Source organism: Neltuma alba, unplaced genomic scaffold (genome assembly GCF_004799145.2).
Source record: "Neltuma alba isolate B1F8T4 unplaced genomic scaffold, ASM479914v2 tig00011396_pilon, whole genome shotgun sequence".
NCBI classification, from domain to species: domain Eukaryota; kingdom Viridiplantae; phylum Streptophyta; class Magnoliopsida; order Fabales; family Fabaceae; genus Neltuma; species Neltuma alba.
In genome coordinates, this window is record NW_021636085.1 from 823,687 (window position 1) to 833,381 (window position 9,695).

Genomic DNA, 9,695 nt, shown 5'->3' on the forward strand with positions numbered 1-9,695 from the left:
ACTCTAAAATAGGTATTTTTGACAAATATATATATATATCTTTTTTGAAGTATTTTCACCTGAAATAATTTCTCTAAACCTCAAAAGAACCTCTTTACTATTTTTCAGATTTTTTCTTGATTTTTCTCAAATTTCTAAGTATTTTTTATAATTATACTTTGTACTCGATATGTAATTTTATTTATAAATTTACGCCTATACTTCTCATATTTTTAAATTTTGGCTGAACTTAGCTTATTATCAATATTTAAGTTTTAGGATTTTCGAAGTCTATAAAGTAGAACCAGATACAACCATTTTTACTAGCTCCATCGGCCAAAAATATAAAGACTGAAGTGAAAACGAATGGTATTATGGTGCCACGTTGTTATTAATATGCCCACCTATATGATGTGCGAAGACTAATGCGACTATATATGAGTTTTGATATTATGCTGACCTAATAAATTAACCAAGTTAAGTAATATTTATACATATTTCTATTTAAACCAACTAAAGTCACAAAAGAAACATATATTTTTACATATTTTTTATTTTCCTCTCCTTTTTGTTTCAAATTTATATTAATGGCAGATTTTATCCTAATTTTCTTTTTAATTTCGCACCTACCCGTTACCCAATTCTTTTTTAATTAAATTTCCAGTTATTCCTTGTCATATTCTTCCTCTTTTGTTTTTCCATATTAATGATAAAATAATGTTTTTTCCCTTGTCATATTATTTTTGCAATTGTAATCCCATTATGTATCACAGATGGCCGGTGACGCTGCCAGCAGTGCTGCTGCAAAAAAATGTGCCGATATATTGGTAGATAAAGTAACAAAGGAACTTCAATATTTGTGTTGTTACGAGAGATATACAGCTGACTTTGAACGGAAAAAAAAAGATTTGTCAGCTGCAGTGGAGAGTGTGGACGTGAAGATAAGTGAAGCCAAAAGAAGAAATGAGACTCAAATTGATCCTATAGTTAACCGCTGGGTTGAAAAAGCCAACGACCTTATAAAACCGGTAACAAGACCAAAGAAATGGTTTGGTTTCTGTAATGATTGGTTTTCTCAGTGTCTACTCGCGAAGGAATTAGAGAGCATGACTAAAGAGATGGCAGAAATGATGGAGAAAGCTGAGAACTTTTCACAAGTTGCACATGTTGCTGAACGTCCCGGCATGGAATTCTATTCACAAGAGTTTATGCATTTCAAGAGTAGAAACTCAGTTCTTGAACAACTCAGGGAGGAGCTGAAAGATGACAATAATTATAGGATTGGATTGCAAGCAATGGGAGGATCGGGGAAAACCACAATGGCAAAAGCAGTTGGGAAGGAATTTGAAAATTCAAAGGCATTTGATAAAGTTATCTTTATTGAAGTGCCCAACCCTGTTGATGAAAAAAAGATTCGAGATGAAATTGCAAAGAAATTGGAATTGAAGTTAGAGGATGACAAGGATTTAACAGAACAAATATGGATCCAAATTGCGGATGCTGGAAATGTACTCATAATACTTGATGATGTCTGGGAAGAGCTCAAACTTGAGAACATAGGGATTCACCATGGCATCCGTACCCAAGGTCGTTGCTGTGTGTTGCTAACCACATGTTATGAGACAGTTTGTAGAAGAATGAGCTGCCAAAAGATCATTAAACTAGGGGTCTTACCTGAGGAAGACGCAGTGAATCTTTTCCTACGTCATGCCACTGAAAGTGGGAAGGATTGTCCTAATAAATTGAAGTTGTTGGCATCAAAAGTTGTGAATGAATGTGGAAACTTACCAGTCCTAGTTGTGGCAGTAGCAAGAACCTTTAGAAACTGGGATCCAAATGAATGGGAGGATGCCTTTGCAGCAATAGAAAAAGATCCATCCTTAAGGCATGGGAATAATGATGAAGAAGCAAAAAAGTTTTATAATTCTTTGAAAATAAGCTTCAAGTGTCTAGATACAAGAGCTCAGGACCTCATCCTGATATGTTCTTTATTCCCAAGAGCTTATGAAATACCTATAGAGCTTTTAAGCAGAATTGCTATAGGTTTAGGGCTTTGTGAAAATGTTGGCAGCTACTACAAAGCAAGAAGTGAAGTGCTTTCAATCAAAACCACACTCGTACGTTCTGCTTTATTGTTGACTACAAAAGAAGGATGTGTAAAGATGCATGATGTGATTCGTGATGTGGTCCAACATATAGGAGATGAAAAGATTCAAGTAATCATGGATTCTAAAAGTCAATTGAAGCAGAATATAAAATATTCATCCTGGATGATAGATGAATTTTTCAACTCTTTTAAGAGCAACAATCTTGAGGTTCTTTTAGCATGGGTAAATGCAAATCGTTCTTTGGAAGTTCCTGACACATTCTTTGGAGGCATGGAGGGACTTAGAGTTTTGCTTTTGTATTCTGAGGTTGAGTTTGGGAGAAAATTGCACTTATCACTACCAAAATCAGTTCATTCACTTGAAAATATCCAAACGCTATCCCTGGCAAATTGGGAGTTGGGTGATATATCTATTTTGCAAAACCTGAGAAAACTCCAAACTCTTGAGTTGACAAATTGTTCAATTAGTGAATTGCCAAATGAAGTTAGCCAACTGGAGAAACTGAGGTTGCTAGGCTTGGTAGATTGTTCAATTGAAAAGAATAACCCATTTGAAGTGATTGGGAGATGCGTGAAACTTGAAGCATTGTATTATGTTTCAAATCATGACACTCTTAAAATCAATCCAAAGCCTTCTAAAATTATAGATCTCCATCAAGAATTTGGAATATATCATGTAGAAGGCAACTACTCCTTCCAGCGTTCTTTTCAATTGGATGCTTCAATAAAAAGATATTTTAGTTCAACCAATTTAGAAGGGATCTTGTCTGAAAGCACAGTCAAATCCCTAGTAGCAAGAGCAGAGATTCTCGAGTTAACAGAATGTAATGAAGCAAGATGGGCAAATCTCATTCCTGACATGGTTCATCCTAAAGAAAATGATGGCATGAATGACTTGCTTAGGCTTTCTTTGGAATCTTGGCCTGCAATACAATGCCTCATCAATACAAGTGGCATTCAATCTAATGCAACCATCTTCTCCAACTTAGTTGAGCTGCGACTTTATAATATGCATGTGAGGGAATTATGTCATGGCCATCCTCCTAATGACTTTCTCAAACAACTAGAGAAGCTAGACTTAAATGATTGTGGTGAACTAGATGGCACATTATTTAAGGGCAAGCTAGAGCTAAGTAATCTAAAGTCTATAGCATTAAATGCTTGTTCAATGACATGTCTTTTCCACTTACCTGCAGCTCAGAGTCTAAGGCAATTGGAAAATTTACACATAGAGGGATGCTCAAAGTTGAAATGCCTAATAAGTGATGATGTGAAATCAACAGAGCAGAAAGTGGATGATCATCAAGATCCTAATCAAAAGATCCACCACTTGATGTTCCCGAAATTGAAGTTTTTCAAGGTTGAAGAATGTCATGCATTGAAATTTATATTTCCAATTTTTCCTTGCAAAGAGCTAGAAAGTGTGATAATCGATGGTTGCAATGAGCTAAGATACATATTTGGACAATGCTTAGAGGAGGGAGGAATGTATCAAATGGAAAAAGAAATCATACTCCCCTTACTACAACAAATAGATATTGCAAACGTACCAAAATTCGTCAACATCTATCCAGAACATTATCTCCCACAGCCCTCCCAGGTGCAGAAATCATGGGACCCTCTATGCTGTTTATCTTCAAAAGCAAGTGCCTTAAGTATAGATGAACCATCTTTTTTCAAGGGCAATCAACTGGGCCATACTCAGGTACTTATCTCTCACGCTTTCTTTGTTGCTGTGATTGCAGTTTGATAATGTAATAACATATTGACAAATACTTTGATGTAACATAGGCATTAAAGGAGAAACATCTTGGTAGAGCTGATGGACTTTTTACACCTCCATTATATCCATACAAGAATTTGAGAAAGATGAGTATAGAGGGATTTTCTGAATTGAAGTCACTTCTTACCCTATCCATTGCCTCATCATTGAAACTGTTGGAAGAATTGACAATAAGCGAATGTGGTGAAATGGAACATATAGTAACAGATGAGGGGCATGTTTACAATCATATGAATGATTGTTTTATCTTTTCCAACTTAAAGGAGCTTGAAGTCTTCAATGCTGAAAAGTTGAAATATGTGTTTGGAAAATGTCATTCCAATCAGTGGCATAATGTTCATATCGAACTTAACCTCCTGAATCTCAAAAGCCTATGCCTTCATGATGTGCCAAATATGGTTAGTATCTGTACCAAAAACTATTCTGTGAAAGCATTATCTCTACAAGATATACATTTGGAAAACTGCCCACAACTTCTCATAAATACTATTATGGACTTATCCGTTGAAGCGCCAAAAAGAGAAGATCTCTCAAAGAAAAAGGTAAACCTTTTTCCAACTAGTCCTTTTAGTTTGTGAATATCGAAGTAGATCAAATTTATTATTTTGTGAAGATTTGTACTTGTCGTAGCTTTTTGTGTGTTTAAACACATGTATTATTGATTTTGATGACTTGTCTCAAAATATGTTCCGTGTTACTTGCAAGTTACTTTTTCACATTTGACTTCCATTCTAAAACATTTATATTGTTAAATTTTTCCTCATTACTTCACTTTTTCATTTGCTGAAGTATTTAGAACGTTGAAAATTTATATTCTTAATGATAATTTTTAATATGGAAGTTCACGTTATGTGGATTAAAATATATAATTGTGGCCTGTAGCTAATTGTTTAAAGAGAAAATAATAGAAAAGTAAAAGAGGGAAATTTCAGTTTATATCTAAAGCTAGCATTTTCTTTATTTACAATATGAGAAAAATTAGGGGAGAAATTATATATATATATATTGATAGAAAAGCTAAATAAAATTTCTCTTGAATTCTTCATTGGTTTCGCAAGTTCTGTATAGAACCAAACAAAGTACTTTCTATTTTTTAAAATATAATAGCATATTAAAATGTTCTTTATTAGTTTACTGAAGAATTCATATGTGTTTACCAGGAAAAAGGGAAAAAAGAATTCACATGTTTGTATTTAACCAAGGCATCCAAAGAAAAGCACGTGCCAAGTACAGCTCAAGGATATTTTCCACTACCATTATATCAATCCAATTTGAGAAAGATTGAGATAACTGGATTTTCCAAGTTAACGTCACTCTTTACCATATCCATTGCCACGTCACTGAAGTTCTTGGAAACATTGTATGTCAAGCGGTGTGACATGCTGGAACATATAATAACAGACGAGGGGGCTAATAGTCAGGGTCATGGGAATGTGCACTCTATCTTTCCCAACTTACAGAAAATTCATGTTTGGAGCTGTAACAATTTGGAATATGTATTCCCAGCTTTTTATTCAAAAGACTTTAGGGAGTTGGGATCTGTGAGCATCCAGAAGGCAGAAAAGATGAAATATGTATTTCGAGAATGTCATCTTGATCAAAATCATAATGTTCAGAGTAAACTTAATCTCCCAGCCTTGAAGACAATATACCTTGTAGATTTACCAAATATGGTTAGTATTTGCACAGAAAACTATTACGTGGAGGTATTACATCTAGAATATATTAGAATTGAAGGATGTCTACGGCTTGTCCAAACTTTTATAGATTTCTTGGTTGGTGGACACAAAAGACAGGAAGATCTCTCAAGGAGAAAGGTAAACCTCTTTCTAGTTTGCTTCTCTAGTTTATAATCAATCAACTGAAGACACTTTTTAATACTAACATATCTCAATTGTATGCTTACAGGCATTATCTTTCAAGGAGAAAGGTAAGGCACTTTCGAACTTGCAAGAGTTACCTGATTTAAGCGACATCTACGTGGGATCTAAAAACTCTCTGAGCTTTAGGAACCTCTCTGGGCTAACATTGGTAGGATGCAAACAATTGAAGTTCATACTATCCGCATCTACCACAAGAAGCATACCAGAATTGAGAAGTCTATTTATATCAGACTGTGAAGAGCTGGTGAGCATGATTGAGGATAATGAAGAGAATCAGAAACATCCTTTAGATTTGCATCAACCATGTTTCCCAAAGCTATGCAGAATTCGAGTGAAGCACTGTAAGAAGTTGAAATGCCTATTCTCTATCTCCACATGTGCTAAACTTCCATGTCTCTTGCTGTTGGAGATAGAAGATGCTCCTGAGCTCGCGCAGGTATTTGAATGGAAGCAGAGTGCGCCACAAGATTTGGTCATCAAAGATGTGCTTCCAAATTTACTTGCACTAAGACTGGTAGAACTACCAAGTCTTCACACTATCTATCATGGAATTGATTTCCAAACTGTGAAAATCCGTGTTGTGCAAGATTGTAACAATATCCCTTCAACTAATGTCAGCTCCTCTGAGAGTAAGTATTCACATATACGTAGTTAATCGAAATCACTAACTGCTATATATGATTTCTTCTCATATTAATAATAATGAAATTGTGGTTTTTCTTGTGCAGTATCTAATTATGTCAATTATTCGTTGACACAAGAAAAGAGGAACTTTGAGGATGACCATGACTTCGTCTACACATGCCATATTATTTACAGCTGGGCTGACGAGGTTAGTGCTAGACTTGTACTAATTTTGGTAGAAATTCAATAGTTCTCCTACTTTTCTTATTTTGTGGGCTAATATTACTATTTTTCTTGATGATTTCAACTCGTTAATTTCTTCATTATCATTGCTTAGAGAAAAAGAGAAGAATCAAAGGAAGCTCGTGAGAGAGACAATACAATATCAGAACAGAGCAGTAGTACTCAAGACCAAGCTGATGTACATACATTATACTTTTCTATAATCAACAAACTTTAAAGAAGCCAACAAATTTATTTCTCACTTGTCTTCTCCCTCCGTCCCCAATTTTAGCAGGATGTTAATACATCTAGAACGGTTTTTTCTTCTTTGCGGGCCAGGATATACAAATTTTGTTGGACACTTCAACTCAATTGATCTCTCTTTATATTTTTTTGTGATTGGTTGTTTAGAGTGAAGAGCCATCCAATGAGGCTGTTGAAAAAGACTCCGCAATACAAAAGCAGAGAACTAGTTCACCAAATTTGATAGAGGTACAAACTTATGGTTCATAGTAATTACTCTGCCTCATTGACGAAAAAAGGTTTCTCTATCAATAGATGTATGATTTGCTTCCTTATGAACTGAACTTTTCTAGCAACTCAATTTTCAACACAAATTATTTTCGAATACAGCAGCAACAACTTCGTCATCTGATTCAAATATTGTGGGACTCATTCCTTAACAAATGCTTTCACTTGTATTTTCATTGATCATCTTTCAGTTATGCAGCAATGCAGAAGTGGAAAGGGCTTAATGGCGATGATTTTGTTTTTAATTTATACAAGAGTTTGTACGAGTAGCTGATGCACATCTAGGGATCAAAGCTGACTCTAATAGTAAGCTAATATATATTCTATTATTGTTCAGATTGAAGAAGAGGGATCACAAGATGTTGGAAATGACTCAGCAATGCCCCAACAGAGCAATGGTTCTCCAAATTTTGAAAATGTAAGTGTTTATACTTTCCTATGACTAAGCATACTTAAGAAACTGACTAATGAATTCTCTCTTACCTCATTGTCTTATCCATTTGTTCCAAATAAATAAAGATATTTTTTTCATGTGTGTTGAAATTTAATTTGTTATAGTTATTAATAACATCAAAGCTCAGTTTATCTTCTTTTTATACCATTTTTTTAATGTTTAGAGTAACGAACTATCAAAGGAGATGGCTAACAAAGGCACCGTAAATTCGTCAAATTTTATACCAACAAACAATTTCTCTTTTAATTAATATATTATATGCTTTTTAATTATTTTAACCTTGTTAGAAACTGATATATTCATAATTTATGGGCTGCGTAGAGTGCCAACGCATCAGGAAATGAAATTGTTGAAGAAAAGCTCTCTACAATTCTATCATCTAACTCAAATGTGGTAAGGGTTATTCTCAATTAATACTTTCACCGTTGTGTGTGTGTATTCAGTCTTTTTTTCAGTTATATATGCAGCAACGTAGAAGTGGAAGTGTCTTATAATAATAATCATTTTGTATTTTCATTGACCTTTTTCCTCAATTCATAAAAGACTTTCTGCTTGGTTAATTGAACTTCTTTAAGAACTTATTCATATTTTATGAACTGTACAGAGTACTAAGATATCAACAAATGAAATTGTTGAAGAACAAGTTCCTACTTCAACTACAGCAACAACTCCACCATTAAAGTCTGATAGGGTAAGCATCTTTTCTCAACAAATGCTTTCGCACTGAACAAAGAGAGACTGAAAAATTCTGTGTATTCATGATGGGTAATGCCCATTACATAAATAGTATATTTGGGATGCAAACAGCCATAATATCCCATTATTCTAGCTTATGATTAAGGAGATTTTATCATAATTGCAAGATATAATAAATCTACTATAAGGGGAAGGGAATAATATTAATGGCAGAATAAAATCCCTGAAAGTTAGGAGCTTATTACGCTAACACTCCCCCTCAAGCTGGTGAATAGATATTTATCATTCCTAGCTTGCGACATAACTCTTCGAACTTGGAAAGTCCCTTAGTCAGCAAATCTGCTGTTTGATCACCTAACCAAACATAAATTATTTTAGCCTGCCCCAACTCAAGTTTTTCCATAATAGTGTCTATCTATCTCTATGTGCTTAGTGCAATCATAATGCATAGGGTTCTTGGTGTAGAGATATGATATGATTTGATATGTAAATATTATGTAATTATGATTAGGATTTGATAGGATATGATATCATCATAATTAGCCATTAATGTAGAGGCTCCCCTCACTTGTATATATATGTGTATATTCTGATCAATGAAATACAAGAAAATTATTTTCCATATTCCTTTTACTACACTCGGCAAGGCAGATTGCAGACTTGTTATCACAATATAGTGTCATCTTAGGATCCATTTTAATTTTCAGCTTTGTCATAAGCCTTTGGATCCAAATACCTTCACATATACCAAGTGCTACTGCACGATATTCAGATTCAGTACTGCTTCTAGACACAACATTTTGTTTCTTGCTCTTCCATGTAACCAAATTCCCCCACAAGTAGGTAAAGTAACCACAAGTTGATCTCATATCATCTTTCCTCCGTAGCCCGCATCAGTCTATACTTCTAGATTCCTTGCCCTTCCTTTTCTGAAATGAATGCCCCTGCCTAGTGCTAGCTTTAGATAGTGCAATATTTTGTATGCTATTTGCATGTGTACCTCTCCAGGTTGATGCATAAACTAGCTAATAACACTGACTGGGAAGCATATGTCCGGATGGGTATGAGAGAGGTAAATAAGCTTGCCCACCAAACCTTGGTGCCTTTCAACATTAACTGGTTCTCCAGGATTTTCCAACACATTCCTGAAATCAGGGAACATTGGATTATCTTCAGGACTTGCTCTTAACATGCCGGTTTCCTTGAGTAGATCAAGGGTATATTGTCTCTGAGACACAGTTATCCCTTAGCTTAGGCGAGGAACTTTCATTCCTAGAAAGTATCTCAAACTTCCTAGGTCTTTTACTTCAAAATTTATTGCTAGAGATGTCTTCAATTGCTGTATTCCTTGCAAGTTATCACCTGAGATCACAATATCATCTACATATACTATTAGTATCACCATTTTACCATTAG

At 34.7% G+C, this 9,695-nt stretch overlaps 1 protein-coding gene across 1 annotated transcript; it reads left to right on the forward strand.

The window, feature by feature from the left end:
* Positions 1–752: 752 nt before the first annotated feature.
* LOC114712743 (uncharacterized) lies at positions 753–9,299 on the forward strand. The gene is made up of 9 exons (XM_028897286.1): positions 753–3,791; positions 3,878–4,267; positions 5,030–5,686; positions 5,778–6,381; positions 6,481–6,584; positions 7,010–7,090; positions 7,467–7,547; positions 8,188–8,274; positions 9,288–9,299. Exons 1-9 carry the CDS (start codon positions 753–755, stop codon positions 9,297–9,299), a joined length of 5,055 nt encoding a protein of 1,684 aa, XP_028753119.1.
* Positions 9,300–9,695: the final 396 nt, after the last annotated feature.